Here is a 21,955-nt window from a genome sequence, read left to right on the forward strand (position 1 = left end):
CACCATTTAGTGTCTCAGTGTAACAGCTTAAAATTTTGGAAGTATTTCAAAAAAGTTATTGCTGACAAAGCCTAGGGATCAAAAGAACAGCAAGTGATAAGGATGGATCAGTCCAACCAAGCACTCTGGACCTGCTGGTAAGCAGGCCCAACAGGTATGATTCACACACCCTTCCCTTAAAAGTGGTTTGCTGCACAGTTGGGAGGCTATTTTAGAAGAGACTAGCTTACAGGGAACTGGTATAGGATTTAAAGATGCCTCAGCTAAAACAACCAAAGCTTGAAAGTGCTGGATATTCCCGTAACTCTCAGCCTTGCTATTACACCGTACTCTCCAAGGCACTCCTGCAGCAGACAAGCAGTTATTCACCTAGGCTCACTATCATCTGGCACCAGAGACATTCCTGTGCTCCACCAGGAATCCCAGCTACGCAGACATGGAGAGGATCACTTCAGACAGCCTGACTTTTGCTGGGACAATCTCTGAGCAACACATCCTCCAGCAGGTTCTCCTCCCCAGTGAGGGCAGGATTTTCCTGTGCTTTTTTTTTTTTAAGCAGCTCTATCCCACTGCAAACCTTTAGTAGACATTGAGGGCTCTGTAAATGGTCTTAGGATAGACATGTTCAGAACTGTAAGAAAATATAAGAATCGAGTAGAAAGGACAGGTGATAATCAATACTTCTGTTGAGTTGACAAGCCTAAGCTGGGTGGGTTTCTTTTCAGAATGGAGAATTATCATAAGATGATACAACAAAAGCATTTTGGTCACATTTAGCTCCCTTAACCAGTTCTTCAAGCTTGAGATTAATGCAAGGGATACAAGAGAGAGAAACCTGCAATGGGGCAAAGAAAAAACAGACTTTCAATGAGACTGGTTTAGCTTTATGATTAAACTGCCCTGGAAGCTCAAAAGAACCAGGTAATTCTCAGTAAAATACCATCAACACTCACACACAACCACAACTTTAAAAAAAAGGATCTCATCAGCAGAGCCACAGCAACCTCCCACACCTGTGGTCAGCTCAAGGCAAAAATTAAGTGCAAGCATAGGGTCACTCTTTTGGAGTAAAAGTGACCTGGCTAATGGTATTTTTTCAGAATGAAATAGCACCAAATCAACAAGATGATTTGTCTTATCCTAAAAAAGCTTCTCTTAAACAATTTTAAATAAACAGTTGCCAAAATTATTTTGTTGGAATTCTGTGGACTCATAAGTACAGGTGAGACTACTCCCTTTTGTCTAGCAAAAACACTAATCAATGTTCTTCAGAACAGCAAGGCTGGAGTTCAAAAAGTGTTTTCCAGCAAAGACCATTTGTGTTACATTGTTACAAAAGCACATGGGGGAACAAAACATTTACAAAAGAAACACTATTCCCAGTCTACACTTCTTGATTTGAACTCCAATGAATATTAAGAGTATTCTTTATAAAATAAACAGTAAGAGTCTTCACTGATATTTGGAGATTCTGATATTTTCCCGTTGTGAAAATGTTTGCTCAGCTTCCAGCTCTCTGTCTGATCTTGCTGCAGTGTGGTCAACTGCCTGCAAATTAAAACATGTACCATTTCCCCAGGCAGAAGTAGGGAAGCTGAAGGTACAAGGAGCAACAGATCACCACAGGTTGACTGTCCAAGAAAACTATTTTTCATCCTACAGCTCTCACTGGATCTTTAAAGATAAAGCCAAGGAGAACTGTACCTTTGAAATAAACAGTAAAATGGAAGAGCTTCTCATAATGAGAACAGGAGCAGCAAATGCAAGATTTCCATATCCAGCTCTAAATAAAAATCTGATTAGTAAATGTACTGCATTCTCTACCTTATCCTCAAAAAGATTCTTGAACCAAAAACACTTAAATAAATGACAAGAAGGTCTATTTCTGTAAAATATTTTTCTCTAGAAAGACTCAAGCCAATGTATATAACAAAACATGTATTTCCAGCCCCAAAGAAGTTTGTACATTCTCCTTTCCATATATACAGTAGGAACATTTTTTGGGCAAAACAGTCAAGTACCCAACACCAAGCAGATGCACAATGAGTTCATGTTAAAGTGATTAAATGCTAATCCTTCCTAAACTCAAAATACCACCACTAAAGCTGCTTAAAAAAAAAAAAAAAACAAAACAAACAAACAAAAAAAAAAAAAAAAACCACACCAGCAACAACACTGGTTCTATTTGCCAGGAGAAACACTAATAAGTAAAAAAACCCGAACCAAAACCCCACAGCCTTAAAGGACTAAACACAAATATATTCCACAAAACTGTGTATCCTCTACAGGTCAGTAACGAAGCAGTCAGAACTGAATATTAGTTATTTCAGTTGTTTATGAACCAATTTGAACAGTGAGAGCAGTTTCTTCTAATCTTCAATATTACATTCTGTCTTAGTCACTTTTATGCCCAGAATTTATTAATAGCAATCTGAGCAGCCTTTACCTTGCCAGTATGTTACTGGCCTTTCCTTTGATAATTTATAGGAACAAATAATTTCAGACTCCACCCGCATACCAAAAGACTTTCAAAGACAGCTAGGAAATAACAAGTACTAAAAATCAAAAATCTCACCTTCTTTGCTTATGCCAACAACAGGCAAAAATGCACTGTCATTTGGCCTTCTGCAAGCTCTGGATATCATCCTACAAACCAGCCAGAGATTTGGAAGCATCACTCAACCTTCCAGCCCCCGGCTTCTGCCTTTGGGAGCAAATCATGCTGACAAGAAGTAACACACTTAAAAAGTAACATTTTTCTCTGGTGACTTGGTTTTCAGACAAATCCATGGCCTGCTCTATATTTCACCACAGCTACTAAAGTATTTCAGCTGCTTCAAGAAGCAGGTAAGGTCAAAACAGCTTATTTCAGCAGGAGAAAGGCACAGATTATCGAGAATTCAAACACCAAGGTGAAAAATCCAGTGAAGAAAAGGAGGCCTTACTTAGGCCAAGAAGAATCAGGACTAACTGAGCATCAATCAAAATAACAGAGCTGAGCAGCAAAAGAAAATCTTGGTCAGAGTCAGTATCTTAAAAAGGCCTTCAAGACTTAGGATAAACAGAAGATTTTAGCTGCAAGACACTCAAAAGAAATCTTATAAAATACTGTAGTGGGTGTTAAAAAACAAAAACAAACCACTTCACCCCATCTTTATCACATAGAAGGGGCAATATTGGCATGCAAGTAAAACAATACCAAGGTTTGAATACCTGTAAAACACAGATCTTGAAATCTCAGCTACACTGACTTATCTGTCAAGTTTACATGATCTTACTGTAGGGTTTTTTTTTATTATTATTATTGGTTTGTTCTGGCTTTGATTGGTGCTGTGCTTATTTTCTTTTATTCTTTCCAACTATTTTTTGGCACAGTTCAGTCTGTTGGTAAAAAAAGGGGCAGTACCAAAGGCTGGGCATTAGAGCACAAGAATTTCAGGTCCAAAGCAGTTCCCAGTTTCACCAGCTTCAGGAAGTCCAGGGACGTGGTGCTTTGGAGGTTCCAAGTCTTTGTCTTTAGAGCTTCTAATAAGTAATGCTGTAACACTGAGCTGCACAGTTCATTGTTCACTGGATTGCTTTCAGATCTAATTCAAAAGCTGCAACATTACCAAAAATAATCTTCCAAGACAATTTGCAATCCTGCATGCCAATCACAACAGCCTGGGTTATAATAAATACTCAGTATTTAGTCAAACAAAGATTTTGAAGAGTTCTGCTAGAAAGAACAACTGCATTTCAGACATTACAGCTTGAAGTATTTAAGCTTCTCAATAATTCAAGCTATTATTAAATGCACCAATCTTAAGAAAACAGACTACCCTAAGACAATATGCCTGTGGCACCCTAGCTTGTCAGTGGCAATCATTTGGTAAAAAAGGTGAGAAAAAATTCCAGCTGTTGAAATCAGAAACCACTCCTGCTACAAAATTTCCCAGTACCATAGAAAGACAGTGAAACCAGCAGGGCATTTTGCCTCCCAAATCACCAGAATGATTCATTTTTAAATTACCTTTCTGTTCACTGGTGACTGCGTACACATGATCACAACTCAGACCTGCTCATGTCTGAGCCAAAGTCAAGCAGGTGTCTTGTTTTGTACAGAAGTGGATTATTCTTTTGGACACCCTACAATGCAAGGGGGGCTGCTTCCCAAATGCTGAAGTATCTTCACCTCTTGGTAATCCCCTGAGCCCAGCCCCAGCACTGCTCAGTGGGTTCTGCAGCAGGGAATAACCTCCTATGTAGCCTTGAGCTTCCCTGCCTGAGCACTGGCAACTTTGGGATAGGAGTTTTAGCAAGCCAAGACTGTCTTGGTCACTCCAGTTCTGCCACAATAAAACCCAGCAAACAGGGAGAGGGAGAGGAGCTGACACCATGTGTCCCCCTGCCCATAAAGGACAGGGTAAGGCTGCTTGTCCCTACAGAGCGGCCAATGCCCACACTACCCCCACGTGTTTGATTTGTTGTTCAAAGATTTGCCAGCTAGAAATAGCACACAGGAGAAGAAAGGCACTGACTACACTATGAACACCAAAACTATTTTTATTTAACATTTTTCTTGTCCTAAAATAATTCAAAATCATATGACTTACTAATCACCTACTAATTTCATCCTCACAATTGTCTGTGCAAACGGGGCAGAAAAACAGCTCTCAAGAGACTCTTACAGACATTGACTCCCCTCCAAATACTTATGAATGCCATTTTTGAGGCAACAGAGCTCTCAGGATTTCTGTACCTTTGACTGCAAACTCTGCTCTAGTTTCAGTATTTCTACCCTCTAGTTTGTTCTGTCAACACACCAGGTCCTGTCACTGCACAGCATCAAACAGCCCGTAGCAAAGAAACTCCCAAGATCAATTCTGTTTTGTTCCTGGCACAGGGGAGCAGCACAGCACCCAGCTCTGGTATCCGAGATCAGCACAGCTCCAGCACAGCATGATACTGGCACTCAGGTCTGAAATCAGCTTAGCGCTGGGGCAGTGCTGAACTGCTGGGAGGCCTGCCTAACAAAGACCCTCCTTCTCACCTCTCCTCTGAGCAGTATTTTAGCAGGTAACCAATTCACAGGTTTAAACTACTCCCCCGGTAATTCCACAGAGCAGTCAAGTACAGTGAAGAGTCCACAGAAGCATCACTTGGTCCTCCTTACATCAGAGCTAGTGACCACCAGATCAGAGTGTTAAGGCTAAGTATTGTGAATAGTAAGTTAATTATTTCTTCCTGTAAAGTTATTTCTGCTGCTTTTCCAGGACACTCAAACTGAAAACTATCCATCAAAAGTGCTCCTTTAAATCCAGTGGGGACTTACGAAAATTTCATTTTCTAAAAGGCACTAAAATTCCAGTCAAATAAAACATGATAAAAGCTTAATATACATAAAATGTCTCCAAGAGACCAGGGAAGCATAAATTGCTTTAAAACATCTTTAGGAAAAAAAAAAATCTTAAAAAGAGAAGATACTAGAGTGGATGGTTCCTTTGATCCCACACAGCTGATACACTCTGACATCAGATTTTTAGCAGAAAGCTGTCGCTTTGCACACTCCTTTAACTCCATGCAGCTGCAGGCACTACAATTCTTCCTTTTTCTCTGGGTCACACTATGTACCTTGGTAACACAGAATCTCTCCTCTCCTCACCCATCCTTTTTCCCTACACAGCTGGAAGCAGCGCAGGGAAGGTGTCATGCACCTCCAGGCTCGTGGTAGTGTAGGTAGACAGGGCAGCTGTCCCTTGGGACACAACAGTCACACCATGGCCCTTCCTGGACACTCATCACTCAGTGCCTGGGGAGCATTCTCCAGTTTCACTTCCCCTCAAAGCAATCCAGGCCTTGCACTCCAAGGAAGGGCTGCTGTGAACTGAGATGCCCAGGAGATCCCCTTCAGTTGCACATTCCTAAGATGAAGTCTCCTGTACCCACACCCATCAGACTTAATAATTTCTAAAGACAGATCAAACCAGTTGGTTTTCTAAAGCACGTTAGCGAATGTGAACTGCATTCTGGCAAAGTATGTAAGTGCCAGTCTTTATTACAGGCAGTCAGCTAGACAGAAAATTATTTAATCTTGTATGGGAAGTATTTCCCCATGAAACCTTAAAATTAAAAAAACCCTAAGAAAGTTCAGTCACTACATCATGTGGTTCACTGTCCTTTCAAGATGACTTCACAATTAAATAAGATAGAAATGCTTTTCCTTCAAGAAGAATTCAAGATGTTTATGGTAAGAATAACTCAAATAATCTTTAATCACAGCACACCTGCAAAGCACTAGCACAGAGGCTCTTAAGCTCCAGTTACAAAACAAAATACTGGGGCCTTTTGTTAATATCAACATTTAGAGAGAAGCAGCCCCTTCTCCTATAGGAATGCCAAATGCAGATGCTGTATGAACAACTCAAAGCTGGAAACTGCTTGGAACCAAGGGATAATAATCAATGCCAAGCAAAAAGAAAAAGTCTACACTATCATTTTATTTATTACCTGCTGCTCCTGCTTCAATCCATCTCTGAATTTAGCTTTTTGGTCAACAGTAGTTAATATATTTTGACAGTTACTCTCACTGTACTTTTTCCTTTACACAGATAAAGATAAAAGGAAACACATAAAAAATGGAAATATAAATACCAAAGAGATCATGGTATAACCCTGTTCCAAAAAGCATTCTCATTTAAACAGAAAAATACTATCCAGTTTAAAAAGCACCTATTTCTGAGGAACACTCAAGAAGCCAGGAAATTTCAGTACAGAGCTGAACCGGAACAAGCTACATTTCACACAACAGCTTAATGGAGAGGGAACACAAAAGTAATCACAGTCTGCAGCCTTAGCACAGTAAGCTTCACAAAGAGGCTCCATGCTCCTGTTCAGCAGCATAGCAGTCATTTCAGAAATACCATTATAGGTGCATCTTATCCAAACACTGTAGAAGGGGCAACTGCTGAAATGTGGAGGTTTCAATCAAAGACTTTCAGCCCCTCACAGAGCCTGTTGCTCTTTCAGCCTATCAAATACACTTGCAATAGCAGCCAGCCCCCACCTCTGCCCTTCTCTTGGTCCCTTTCTACACTCAGCATGGCTGGAGAAGTCAGGAATAAAGTCAATAGCTAAGAGGTTACAGAGTAGGTGCTATCGGCACAAGGGATTCCTCACTGCACACTTTTTGAAAATCAAGTGGAAAAGCATTACTGATGATACTCCAGCTTTACAGCCCAGAGCTGAAACAACACAGCGTGATTCATGTTTATTTTGCAAACTGACACATTCCTTACTTCTTCCTTCCAAAAGCACATCACAGAACTAGAGCAGCACACCAAAGTGCTACAGGTATTGCAAATTTACTTCAAAACTCAAGAATATAAATCTAGAAGGAGTCATCTAATCACCAGCTTTCCTCAGTTCATCTCTAGAATGGTGTTCAAGGAACTGCTGAGGAAATTAAATACTTTAGATGACCATTAAGTTCATATACTCACTGAAATATCAACTAGCCAGTCTAGCAAATAACTTCACCCTGACACAGCCAAAAATATACAGGTGGCCCTGGGAGCATTACTGTTGGTCAGATTTTTATTTCAGATGATGGCAAGGCTGCATTTCTTTATAATCCAAGAATCATCTGGACAAAAAGTAACTACCTGAGTTTAAGCTCTTTTGATTAGAGAAGGCTCCCCCAGGCCAGGCTCTCTGAGTGCAGGGCACATGGTGCCAATCCAGCCCTCTGGTCCCTCCACATCCCAGCCTGGGAGCACCACTGGGGGCCTGGCAGCAGCTACAGGCACCAAGTGTTCTGCCTCAACAGATGCACATTCTCCCACAAAGCAGAGCTTAACTTTTTTTTTTTTTTAATCAAAACTCACTGGCTGAACCATGAACAAGCTATGAAGACCAGTGCTAATGCATTATATTCACTTAGAAGCAGAGCATGACAACACCAGCTTAACCACACTGTAGATCTTTGTTTTCTGTCCAATTAATTGCTCAACAACATCCATCTTAACAACAAGATTCTTACTTTTTAAAATACTATTTCACACATTTAAGATCTTAAAATCATCTGTGAGAACACAGACAAATTAACAATCGCCCTATCTTTAAAAAGTAAAATTTAGGAGTTCTGAACTGTTTGTTTTTTTAGTCTAGAATAACATTTAACAAATCTAATGCTGCTTATCCTGAAATTTGCATAAATACATAAGGAAAGAATCATAACTGGGTAAATTGTGAGATAGAAAATGATAACAAAAGAAGTAATAATAATAGCTATTTAAAAATAAGACTTGTTTGCTTATCTAATGATAAATTTCAAAGATCCTTGTCAATCTCAGTTCTTACACCAAAAGAAATTTTGTTTTTTCAATGCTCTGCAGAGTGAATATGCAGATCAATACAAGTCTGTGGGCAACTACAGATTCTGATCTGCACAATAACAGTCTCTTTACAAGAATGTACTTTTTTCTTGGCACATTCCTAAAACCTTGATCCTAGAACATGCTGCTTACAGCTGAAATTGATTGCTACATGTATTCTAAGTATTCTAAAATCAGCCATAAAAAACACAAAGCAAAAAAAAAAAATTCTTTCATTTATTGCCTGCTATATTTTTGGGCCGTGTAAAAGCACTGGAGTTACATTATTAAGAGGTACACTTTAAGAATAAAGTTTCAGAAAGAAGAAAAAATTCCAAGACTCAATCTACAGGAGTGCATTACTTAAGCAACAATCTGTATTTAAAATTCAGAACATCACCAGCTGCTCTTTCCATTGGGTTTTGTTGGTTGGTTGGCTTTTTGCATTGGTTTGTTTTGGGGTTTTTTTTGTTTGTTTTTGTTCTGTTGGTTTGTTTTTTTTTGTTTTTTTTTTTGTAGCCTGTATTATTAAATGAAATCAAGAATACAGGCATTCAAAATACAGACAGTGAAGAGACTCACTGAGGCTGAAGCCATCTGGAACCTTCTGACAGGGCCCTTGGAGTTGCACTGCTCCCCCCCAGAAGCACTCAGCTCCCACAGGTGCTTTTTCCCACTGGATCCCAGCTGCCTAAGGTATGAGAACACCGCAGGAGACAGCACCAAGTTACATCTTTTCTAGATCACAGCAAGCTCAAAACATCATTGTTGCACCACCACTTTAAATTACAGTTGGTCCTGGCAAGCTCTTACAAAATACGCAAGGGTGAACAAGGTAGAAGTGTCTGCAATCTTAATTACCTTTTTCCACTGTTAAAATGTGAGCCAATCAGCCCTCAACTCTCATCAAGCTAAAAAAGAATGAATGCCCATTCTCATGGTATCACAGATGTACTCTGTGCATATTTTTAGTCACACAGCCAGGGTGCAAGGCCCAGGTCCTTTTACATATATATACACCAACAAAAAAGACATTGTTCAAAAACCTCCTAAGTGAAACTGAAATAGCAACAGCAAAAAAGTGGAAGAGGCACAGCACAAAGATTCCATGTGCCAGGAACCACCAACTTCACAAAGCACCTCACCCCTTACAGAACATCTCCCTATAAAAATACAACTCGGGAGATCCAACTCAACTGTCTGATTCTACATTTTAAGCTTCTATTTTTATTTTAAAAGTGACCTTTGCACTGAGGATAAGTAAAGCCTCTTAATGCAAATATATCTACTTTTGTCTAGTTTATCCTGTAGTCTTAAGGGTTTACATCTATGAATGTGTCCAAGCCCAAATAAAGAACCAAATAAAAAGATGAAAATATAAATTACTACAGTGGCTATGAATTACAGATGATGGTTTCCATTGAAGGCCTCGGGCACCTCATCTATTGCACAGTACAAAGCAGAAACTCACCCTACACAAAAAAAGCAAGCTTTTACTTGGCAGATTCCTGTAGGAGCAAAACCAGTTAAAATATTTTCATTAATTAACCCAGTGACACATACTTGCCCTTCCATGAAGACAGGCAGTAGGTGAAAGCACAAGTTCAAATATTTAACTACTTCAAAATTATAATAATAAAAAGGATAGCTAAGCAGAGTTCAGTCCCTCATAGCTATCAAGAAGTTAAGTTTCTGAACTGTCCTTCCATTTAAATACATTCCTTTCAAAATCTTAACCACCAGTTTTAAGTTCTGGCATGAATTTGATGTTTTACAAAATACCTCAATTTCAGAAGGCACAAAACTACCTTTCAGAAGAATGACTCACCCTGATTACTACTACTTTGTCGTTTTTTTAAAGCAAAAGGTACACTAATTTTCACAGAATTCGTCATTATAATGTTCTGTCCTCATTACACCAGTTCCTGGAAGAGGTTGCTTACTACAACTCACAACCAGGACACGAAGAAGTAAGACAGCATGCTTATGCATGTTTAAAAGCATTTTTAACACGTTTTACACTACCCAATATGATGTTTCTCAGGAATAGGAATATGCTTTTTAAAGGGCACTATCTTACAGGAATTAATTTAGTACCTTTATAAGCTCAAAGGGGCTACAATACTTCCTTGTTTGTTGCAGGGATGCCAACTAAGGATTCCTAAAATTTTTGTAAAATAGATTTTTAGGTGTATTCAGATTATGAGACACATACACTGCAGTATGTAAAATACAAACCTACCACCTGCATCAACAAGAACTTTCTGCCTATGGTCTTACTTATCCCATTTCAAAATAGAAGCGTAATTTTAAAAAAGGAACTTTTTCATACACATTCTTCAGTAAGATTTAAGTGATAAGGCCGTTAAATTGAAAGGAGCATGTCAAAACTGTTTGATGGTTATTCCCAAACAGTATTAAGTTGATTTTGTTTTGCCCTCTAAAAAAACCTAGACAATCCAATTTGCATGAGTGTTCCTTAAACAGTTGTCAGTGAAGTCAGTTAAATCAGTTGACTTCTGTTTCTCTTCCTTAAGTCATTGTGTTTAATAGAGGAAAAGCAATTGTTGGCTTTAACCTGCCAGTCATTTCTGCTCCACGACAGCCTTGTGAAAACACACAAATTTCACAACAAAGCCTCAAACAAGCACAGTGGAAGATGTGGAGGAGAGGTGTGTGTAGTATTTCCCAGGCAATGGAAGATGTTGGTGCTCAGAAATAAAAATAAGTGACCCAAAAAGCATATAGAGAAAGAACGGGAATAGTTATCTCTTCTCCACTAAACAAGTACAGAATATAGTCTCCTGAATTAGTTATCAACAACAGACACTATGTGTGCTGTGCTGCTTACATTTCATCTAGCCCCTCTACATTCAGCACCTTTTTTCCCCTTTTCCAGGGCCTGGCTAGTGGGTTCACTAAACGTGTACATCGTATCTGGAGAGCAAGATAGGCCTCTCCCACTGACTTCAGCTTGCTTTCCCTTTTGCACCTCTCGGATAGCAGCTTCCCTGCTGCCCCTGCAGCTGCTATCTGCCTTGCACCAAAAATTCTGCCTGCACACCCCACTGCCAGCTCGCAAAGCTCCAAGTGTATTCCCAGCTGTCCACACTACTCCTTCCACAGCACAGGCCAGACCACCAAGTACTCGTGCTTGCCAAAAGTCAGACCTTTCACATATAAAACCCAATGATTTTCAGTGTCTCAAGATTCCCGTAAAATATTAATTAACTTGGACTTATTCTGTGGATCTGCTACAGTTAAGTTTATTAGGTATTCCTTTGGTTTTCTTCACAAAATTGAAAAAACACACTAATGCACTTCCTACCACCTCAGGCAGCATTACTGCAGATCTTTGCCTCACACCCAACAGGTCTCACAGTTGGGTTTCTCTTTCTCCCTGCAGCTTAGGGTCAGAAGTCTGAAATTTCTTCCAGAAAAAGACAACTAGATATCACATCTGTCTTTCTGTAGTACAACCTATTCATTTGCCTCTGCCCTGTGCAGGGTGAGTGGTAATCAGTTCCATTCTGCACCAGCACAGTTCCTCCATGAAAGCAAAATTTGAAAATGCCAGCAGAAGCTTCTGTGCCACTGAAATAAGACGGCAGAGTTAGTCTCCTCAAGTGTGACCTTATGAACTCCCAGTTTTGAAGCACTATTTCAATGTCATTAATAAAACAGTTATTTACATACAAAAAGTACTTCAGCCTCTAAGATAACCCAATCCAACTCCAGAATTTCAGGGGAAAAAAGAAGAGGTTGCTCAGAGTCCATCACAAAGAGCTGCTTCCACAAGGGAGCTCTTCAGCACTGAAACATATGTTCAGGCTAGCAGGGAACAGCAGTGGAACTGGAAGGCATCCTATCCATCAATCCCAGTTTGCACATATACACTGTATAAAGTAATTTGAGCTACTTCTTAGACAGCTACGTACATATTTCTGCCCTCAAATTCGTGGAACCTATTTCTGCAGTGCAGTCACAGCTGACTCTTGAATTTGGTATAACACAACAGAAGGAGGAAAATATGTATTTCAGAATATAACTTATGTTCTCTCAAGTCCTCTGACTTGTGACCAGATCACTTATGAAGGTCAGACAATAGAGTCTCACAAGAACATAAAAAAGAAGTCATATTTCTGTGACCAGATCATAAATAATATTCCTTGAGCCCTGAGGAAAGGCCGTATCACTGCCAGCAGCCAGATATCAGTCACAAGGGAACAGGGCAGTCCAGTTAATCAATAACTTCACATAAGGCCACCATTGTGTTTTTGGTCTGGGCCTGAACTCGCCATTTGCAGACCAAGCCCACAAACAAACCATAAACTGCAGGATGAGAGGTTCCACAAAAATCAAGAATGGAAAAAAAAAAAATTAAGAGTTAAGCCATGCTTTCATTTTCAAAAACTCCTTAAATTAAAGATTTTGGCGTGAGCTCCATTTTCGGACAAATTTAGCTAGATCTTGATGAAACACCACCACTGGAAAATAGGAAAAGCTTGGGGGAAAAGGGCAGGTGAGAAGACTGTTCACTTTTCCCCATACTTTTACTCTAGCACCATTACTTCACAAAAAACCCAAACAAAATGGCTTAAGATTCTGCCCATTTACACCATGGCATGTGCTTACATAACGAGAAACATCTATATTTGACAGAGAATGCTGAAATTTATGTGGTTTAAAAAAAAAATCAACTGAGTAAATATATGAAAAAAGCCTCAGAAGGCTGTGAGGGCCATACCAACAGCTCATCACAGGCCCCTGACCCACAAACCTTGCAGAACTGTCAGTATCACACCTGACCTGTTCCCACCCTCCTGCCCAGGTATTCCAGATCAGCCACGTTCTGCAGGAAGGGATGAGAAGGGTGGGGCTGGCTGGCACTCAAGGCTTGGAGGTGCTGCAGCACCAGGTCACAACACTGCTGCGATGGAGCAAGATCCGGGTTCCTCCGGGTTCCAGCCATCCGTGGACACAAAGTCCTCAAAACAAGGATGCATCAGGAACTGTATTCTCTGACTAGGACAATGCACTTCTCTTAGCCAGAAGGCCATGAACATCAAATACCCTGCCAGGAAGCAAGGCTGTTCTTGAACCCATTTTTCTCGCCCAACTGGAAATAAACTCCTTCCATACCTTAACTTAAGCACTAATGTTTTAATAGTAACAGACACCTTTTACAAAGGTGCTTTACTATACATATTATTACCTTCCCATGCATGCCAAATGCCCAAAATCAGATACCCTAATACCAGAACGGACTAGCTTACTTCCATGTTAACATGCCACTAACCAAGACAGACTCACTTGACAGCATCCTACCACAATTTTAATCTAAAAAATACACTACAAACATTCTTACTTCATGAAATAACATATACTAATTTTCACTCCTAGTTCATAAAATGAGAGTTTGACCAAACACCAATGGAATGTACAGGTATTTTTCCACTGACCTACACAGAAGCATATCAGTCAACAATTAAGAGGTTAATAGACTTCATAACATGCTTTTAAAATATTAAATATTTGTCTCTTATTGTAGAGTACTTTGGGGAAAAAGTAGGAGTTATAAATGGTTGCACCATAATTGCTGTCCTACCTGTATGTTATATAACAAATAGAAGCCAAACAGCTGACAAGGTTCCAGAGGCATCTGCTGCCAGACTGGGGCTGAGATTCCTGCCATCCCATCTTCCCGTCCCCACCTTCCCAGAACAGCACCCTGACTCCTCTTTAGACACTCGTCATCACAGCTCTCTGTAGAGTCCCAGTGCAAACTGAGAGACTAAATAATACCATTTTTAAAAAATGGCAGAGAGCTGTAAGCCTTCAAACAGAAGCAACAGGTCCTGTAAATAATTTCAAATCATCTATACTAAAGATGGTTTCAAAAACATCATATTACTTTCACAGAATTTTGGCAAATAGTTTGTTCAATAGTATGCTCCTTCCACTTAGCAGGATACAATATATATGAATAATACTTTCTTGATACATTTTTGTCCATCAAAAGTGAACCAATGCTGTTGGTTTGAATTACTTGAATGCTGCAGGCAAACAAGTTCTGAAACAAACCAAAGCACCTATCTCAGCTACCTCAGCTCCAAAGCTTTAAGTTCCTGTAATTCTTCTGCCACCTAGGTGGTCTCAACTCCACCACCAGATTATTTCCTTTTAAGTGCTTCACTGGTAAACTATCTGAGAGGCTATGTAATTTAATTAGTATAAATCATAAAGAATACAAGAGGATAAGGCAGCCACTGCTGCACATACTTGGAAAGCAAGCCTGCAAAATGCATTCACTTACCAAGTTTGTTTTCATCTTCTCTAAATCAAGAGAAATAAAGTATTTAACTGCAGTAGCATTAACAAGAAACCACATTTCATATCTTTTACAAGCATGTTCTGAAAGACACAGAGAATCTGGCCTAGACCAGGAAGTTTCCCTGGCACAACTGTGATTGTTAGAAAATACAACGGAGGGAGTATCATAAATACCAGTGCAGGTCTTGAGAACAAGTCTTCAAACAGGGAGTCATCACTGCTGTGAGGCTTTCTCTGCTCAAGGAACAGACATGATGACAGCCCAGGAACACTCATTTATGCCATGAAGTCTTTAGGCAATAGTCGAGCTACACTTGTGATCATAATTACTATAATTGGATATTTATTGAATCTGCAACCTGTTCCTAGAAAAGTTACTACTTTTTTAAAAATATATTTTAAGATTAAGGTCCAATTTAAAAACCAGCATGCTAAAGGCAGAAATATAAATTTATAAGAAGAGGCATTAGCACATTACCCTTCCTTTCCCTTGGCTATTTAATGTATATTAAATATGACTGAATGCCATATGCTATGACGGATATCACAGCCCCATTTATTTCAATTACTATTTACTAAAACTGTGAACAGTCAGATGCTCATTAGCACATCAGAATGCACAAAGATGCTCATTAAACACAAGAATCTTCCTCAGCAAATCTGAGTATAGATGTGGTAATAACCTGTAGCATTACCACACAGACCTCTAGCAGCAAAGTAATTTTTTTATTAAATCACCAGTATGCTTGCTGTCACTGCAGGGATCAAGTTCATATCTTAAACATGAGATACACTTGTAAAATATTTGACAAAAGACAAGGAGAAAAAAAAATCTAGGACACATGAAATCCAGTTAACACTGGCATAACAAAGACCTGGGGTGTGCATCCAGCCACAAACATGGATGGGCAAACGGTGCATGCATTGTGTCTAAAAAATTTCTCCTAAGCAGATACAGGATTTTTGACAGTAAGTTTCTGTAAGTTAAGAATGGTTCCAATTCACAGAAATTACTTCCACGCCTTCTTCTGAGGAAATGAAAGGTGCAATACCAAACAATACTTACTCCACAACTTGTCACTTCAGAAAGCTGTGTAAATTACTGATGAAATGAGCCAAGATTTATAGCTCATGATACTACATCTCTTCCTTATCAAAGATGTGAATATGAGAATAAGGTCACATCATCAGTGAGCCCACTTATTTTTAAAACGTTTCAAGAAGTTCTAGCTGGGAGTTCTAGAAAATATTTTCTTCTCTAGGATGACCAACAATGTATTTTAACTTCTTTGGCCTTCATAGCCGGGACTACAGTCCAACAGTTATGATTAGTGTATTACTCTGAGCAAATATACTAATCCAGGACTATTCAGGAGGATTCTACTCCCACAGCAATGTTTTCTGTGACACACTTCACCTAAGTATTTTGAGTTAGGACATTTCTAGCAGCAAGCTGCAGGTCCCCAGCATAAGGCATGCAGCACCACCATTTTTTTTTCACTTTTGCCTAAACCTCATGGTGCAGATGATATAAACAGCATGGCTGTACTTCTCTCAAACTCGAGGAATGAGAAAACAGGGACAAGAGGAGCCAGCCAGCCAGACTTGTTTACTCTCAAGGAGGCTCAGGGCAAAGTTCATCATTCCCTACAACTCCTTTACAGGAGGCTGTAGTAAGATAGGGGCCAGTCTCTTCTGCTGTGCCTGCACTGAGGACCAGAGAAAATAGCCTTAAAGAGGGACAGAAGAAATTCAGATTAAATATTAGGAAGAAAATTCTCACAATTCAGCAGAACAGGCTGTTTAGGAAGGTGGTGGAGTCACTGCCCCTGGAGGTGTTTAAGAGGCTGGCACTGGACGATGTGGCTTAGGAATTACAGTGGCAGTACTAGGTTGAGGGCTGGTGATCTTAAAGGTGTCTTCCAACCTTGATGACTCGATGGCTCCACATCCAGCTCACCACAACCCTGCACGGAGTGGCGGCTGCGAGCACCTTCCACAGAACTGCTGCAGGCTGCCGTGCTCAGCAGGATGAACGGGGCGGGGGAAGGAGGACAGGGGGACACACAACCCCAACACCGTGGCTTTTTGAATCGCAGAGGCGGAAACAGCCGCGGGAGCTGTCCCACACCCACGGCCGCGCCAAGGCCGGGGCTCCGCGCTGCCCCTGCCCCGCGGCCGTGAGGGGTAACTCGCCCTGCCCTGCCCGCCGGGGCCGGGCATTGCCTGCCCCACCCTGCCCGCGTGTCCCGGGGGTCCCAGGGCCGCGCGGGGTCCGAGCGCGGCGCCGGCCCCGCCGGAGCCACCGCCCCGCGGGGGGCGGAGCGCGGCCGCCCCTCGCTGCGCCGGGGCGGTGAATCACGGCCCGCCCGTCTCCTCCCCCCCCCCTCCTCCATCTCAGCAGCGCCCTCAGCCTCTCTCCTCCATACAAAAGCAAAATGTCCGCCATCTTCACAAGCTGCTGCTGCCGCCGCCGGGCCGGACGGGGCCGCGCCGCGCCAAGAGCGGCCCCGCCGCGGGGCCGAGGTGGCCGGGGGGGGGAGTCGTTACCTTGATGCAGTAGGGCGGCTCGTCGAACGTAACCAGCATGTACCTGTCGCCGCGGCTGGCCGGGTCCCGGGCCCGCAGCTGCGGAGAGAGCGGAGAGAAGCGGCGTGAGCGGGGCGGAGGGGGCGAGGGGGGTGGTGGCTCCCCCGGCGCCGCGCACTCACCTTCATGAAGATCTCCACGGCGCCCTTGGCGATGTCCAGGTAGCTGGTGCCCAGGTACGCCCGCTGGTTCATGGAGGCGGACGTGTCTATGAGGAAGAGGAGGATCGGCATGGTCCAGGCAGAGCCCCGGCCGGCGGGCTCCCTGCGGAGGAGGCGCGGCGCTCGCCCGCGGCTCGCTCGGCTCTGGCGGCGCTGCCCGAGCTCGCCCGGACTCAACTTCTCTTCCCTGAGCCTCCACCAGCACCATGTGACCAGCGCGCACGCCATTGGCTGGCAATTATACCTACATTTGCATATTCATGGTGGCGCGCGCGCGCGCGCGGGGCGGGGGGGAGGGAAGAGGAGGGGGGGAGAGGGTGACGGCGGGCGCGCGCGCGCCGCACCTGTCACACGCACGCAGCGCCCGACCCGCCCCTCTGCGGGGTCCCCCGCCCCGCGCTCCAGGGGCCGCCCCGCCCGGCCCGGCCCCTCACGGTCGGGACCCGCTCCCGGTCCCGCTCCCGGTCCCGCTCCCGGTCCCGCTCCCGGTCCCGCTCCCGGTCCCGCCGTGTACCCCCGGAGCTTCCCGGTATCCGCGGCTGAGTGACCGCGCCGACGCCTCGCACCTCCCCGCCCCGCCTCGGCCCGCACAGCCCTCGATGGCTGCGGAGCGCCGCGGGGCTGAGGGGAGCGTGCCGGAGCTGTGTGCTGTTCCCGGGGAGCCGAGCAAAGCCTCTCAGCTGCTCACCCGGTGACATAATAGCCCCCGTTCCTGGTCTCCCGAGGTTTCGCTTCAGCACTAAATCCCCAGCCCCCCACGTGCCATCCTTTCCCAGGTCAGGTAACAGCCATCTCCCACAGGCAGTACCTGGATCTGGGCATCACACACTGACAGCCAAGACAGGATGGCAACAGATTAATTGTGGCAAAACTGAAAATACATAAACCCTGCAATATTGCCTACCACTCAGATTAAGGAAAGAAAAAATACATTACTTGAAGGGAGGGATCACAGAATCAATTGGCCTGGAAAGTCTGAGATAGAGTCCAACCTACGGGCCCAACACCACCTTGTCAACCAGACCATGACACCGAGTGCCACGTTCAGCCTTTCCTTAAACAATTCCAGGGATGGTGACTCCACCACCTCCCTGGGCAGCCCCTTCCAATGTCTAATCACCCATTCTGTGAAAAAATTCCTCCTAATGTCCAACCTAAACCTCTCTACAGTTCAAAGCCATGGCCCCTTGGCCTGCCACTGGTTGCTTGGGAGAAGAGCCCAACTTGCACCTGGCTACAACCTCCTTTCAGGTAGTTTTGGAGAGAAATAGGGTCCTTCCTGAGCCTCCTTTTCAAGGTGTCCTGCTCCAAGGGGCCTGGCAGCCACCACCAACAGCAACCAGATAGGGGGAAGGAGGCTGAGGAACTATTTAGCACTATGTCCACTCATAAATGCTTGTTTGTTTCCAGGAGCAAATCCAAAGCACACAAAAGCAGCACTACCAACATGAAACTTACTTTAAAATAATAAAGAAACTGATAATACTTCACAGTGCTTTTAAATTCAAAGGCTTTTTCCAGATATTCTTTTTGCCATCCATTTCAACAGCAAGCAGAATCAGTTTCAATTCTCACTCCATTTTTGAACAATACAGTTGTTGCACAACATCACAGGTAAATGTTAATGCCCCATTATGAAGCATTATGAAATACAGATGTTGGTAAAGATACCATTGCTCATTTTGATCAGAATAATCAAGAGATGTAAACTCATTTGATTCAGGCATGTATTCATCCCTTTTGTTACCAGAAAAAGCCCAACAGCTGTACACAGGACCTGCCATGTCTCTATATTGGCTTTAAAAAGAAGTTTCTTTTAAAAAAACTTCTGCAGATATTTTTCAAATAACATCATCTCATTAATTAATCCTATTGAACCAAAAATAGGTAAATTAGTAGTTGAAAAGCAGCTCATTTTGAAAAAGAATCCTGTCAAACTTGGAGATTCTATTCCATTATCCAAGCCCTCCATAAGTTGTGCATATGTATCTGCAATTAAGGTTTCTGAATTTTAACAATCATAGCAGAAATGCCAGGAGGGATAAACATATAAATATTTTTACGCAAGTGATTAGTGCACATGAATGGAGCCAGACTGAAACAAATGGGATTTGAATCTCTATAGATAAGATAAAAACGCAGATACTGTATTTTTGTACCACTGCATATTAGTCTGGAAAGATAACTCCTGGACAGGAATGGATTAGCAAAGGCCTGAATGGAAAATGAACTATTGGTAGAAGATGCCACCTAACACTGCCAGGTCCTGGAACTCGATGAGGCCACCTATGCATTGCTCTCATGTCAACCAGATGAGGTCAGAGACTCCCTTCTGCCTCCAGCTGACCTCAGCCAATTCCAGCTGGCAACCCAATGCCTGGTGTCCTGCAGCCTCCTTGACTGGCTGTATGAAATGCTAAACAATTACAAGTCGTAGCTTCACCTTTTTTCTTTTTTCAGTTCCAGACCACCAGATACCTAAAAGCTACTTTTTTCCCCCGTCCATTCATAGTATTTAAAGGTCAAGATGAAACTCTTGTTTCCCATTTCAAAGGCTGACCTTTGCGAGGGCAGCAGCAGGCAAGGTCTACGTACTCTCCCTCTTTCTCTCTTGAGGATCTTGGTTTTTGGATCCTGCTCCAACTGGATACTGCAAGAGCTAAAGTCTAGCAATCGTCTAGGAACAATGCAAGACATTTATTTAGTTTGAGACACTTCTTATTCCTGAAATTACAAACATTATGGTTGCTAACCTGCATGAATGAAGCTAGAATGGCTTTTACTCCTTCTCCAGACTGTTTGTTTTTGCAGTGCTGACTACCTGGCAGCTGTGGCAGTGGACATTGATAATCTCTATAAAGTTTAAACTTTTTATGGTTTTTAATTGAAAATATACTCATCTACATTTCTTCAACTGCAATAGTGAAAGACATTGTCTTTATGGGCAAATAAATCACAACAGCTACAGCAGATTAAGCTGTCCTATAATTAAATATTTTGAAATAATTTCTCTGTAGGTACTCTATCCCACAGTAAAAAGGAATAGAATTCTGGATTAGTAATTCCAGTCAGTTTTTGAACCAAATAGATCAGTGGTTTATTTCCCCTGTTTTGCTGATAAAGTATTATTTTTCTGTTTCTTGTCCTAACACAGCTTAACATTTAAGCTGTTGCCTCTAACAGGATTTCAGCACTAACAGTTCATTTCTTAACACTTTTATATTGCTTCATCTTACTGTTTTCTCACCTAGATGCTTTCTGCCCTGAACAAGACATATACCTGTGAGACAGAATGCTGCTTTAGACACTGAAGGTGCTCAGCTTTGGCACTGATAAGCCACCTGAATTTGGGGCACACTGGATATATTACTCAGAAATTATATAGTTAAACTCTGGATCAACAGCTAAACCCTTCAAACATCCCTCTGCTGCTGTGGCTCCCCTATCTTGGTCATGTAATGTGCCTGCCCTGATGACTTTCCTGCTTAATTTAAAATGCTTCCAGCCAAAGCAGAAATGGTCACTGCTAATTCACTACAAAAATACAGATTAATCCATGCTGTGAGCTGGGAGGTACGATCTCTATCACACACACAAAAAGGGGCTGCCACCAGAGCTAATGGACTTGCTTGGCACCACACAAGGTGCATTTTTCAGTACCACAGAGAGAATTCAGAAGGGTTTAGCTCTTAGGCAACCATAGACCTCTGCTATCCCTTTCAGAAAGGTGAGATTCCCCCATTAACTTAAAGAATTTGTGTCCAGCTGGACCCAGGTGTGGAAGGTAAGAAACTGTTCTAAATAACAGTTCCTTCACAGTTATATTCAAGATAGCAGAAGCTGAGCAAATTCAAGTCCTGTGATGTTGGGTGCTGTGTCAGGGCAAAATATTCTCCCCTGTCAGCAGTTAGCTGCTCTTAAGCCAGACACTAGAAAAGGCCAGGCTGCTTCTGCCAGTGTGTCACACAGCCCCTTCTGGAAAAACAAAACAGAAATAAACCCCCAAATCAGTATTTTCCAGGGTATTGCTCAGCAGGACTTTTTTTCTATTTTGTAACTGCATTACAAGCTTCCACAAAACTGTAGCTCACCCTTAAAGATTTCTACTCCTTTTACTTGTTATGTCTCCCTGTCTGCAACGATTCTGCTCAGGAGTTTGGCAGACTGATCCAAAATTTGCCTTTTCACTGCTTTTCGGGAATCTGGATTTGCTGATGGGAGGACAGTAATGGAAGCTGAGGAGCAAACCTTGGTTACTGTGAGCCATTAGACTTTGTATAAGTCTTTGATGGAGATGTGCACCTGAATTTCTTTTCACAGGCTTCAGCAAATTCAGGAATTCCATTTTCAGGTAAAATATGAAGAACAGGCATGGATACATGCCCTGACTACAGCACGTTCTCTGCTGATTTATTGACTGTGCATAAATACTGCACTATAACTGTCATATTTAACTACAAAAAGACAGAGCTGTATGCTCAGGAAGATAATTCAGGGCAACTCATCTGTCTTCCATGT

General features: G+C 42.3%; 1 protein-coding gene across 12 annotated transcripts in view; it reads right to left on the bottom strand.

Moving 5' to 3' along the window:
• The window catches only part of LOC134049912 (integrator complex subunit 6-like), a 39,640-nt gene extending 22,012 nt beyond the window's left edge, over positions 1-17,628 (bottom strand). For all 12 annotated transcript variants that reach the window (XR_009933643.1, XR_009933642.1, XR_009933645.1 and 9 more), the window contains exons 1-2: positions 17,399-17,628; positions 17,238-17,315 (exon numbers count right to left, since the gene is read on the bottom strand). Coding sequence is in view for 8 of the 12 variants with exons in the window: in XM_062502665.1 (XP_062358649.1) it covers positions 17,238-17,315; positions 17,399-17,509 (189 nt within the window). In the remaining 4 variants the exon portion in view is untranslated. The remainder of the gene's footprint in view (positions 1-17,237; positions 17,316-17,398) is intronic.
• Positions 17,629-21,955: the final 4,327 nt, after the last annotated feature.

The sequence above is a fragment of the Cinclus cinclus genome, chromosome 15, assembly GCF_963662255.1.
Source record: "Cinclus cinclus chromosome 15, bCinCin1.1, whole genome shotgun sequence".
NCBI classification, from domain to species: domain Eukaryota; kingdom Metazoa; phylum Chordata; class Aves; order Passeriformes; family Cinclidae; genus Cinclus; species Cinclus cinclus.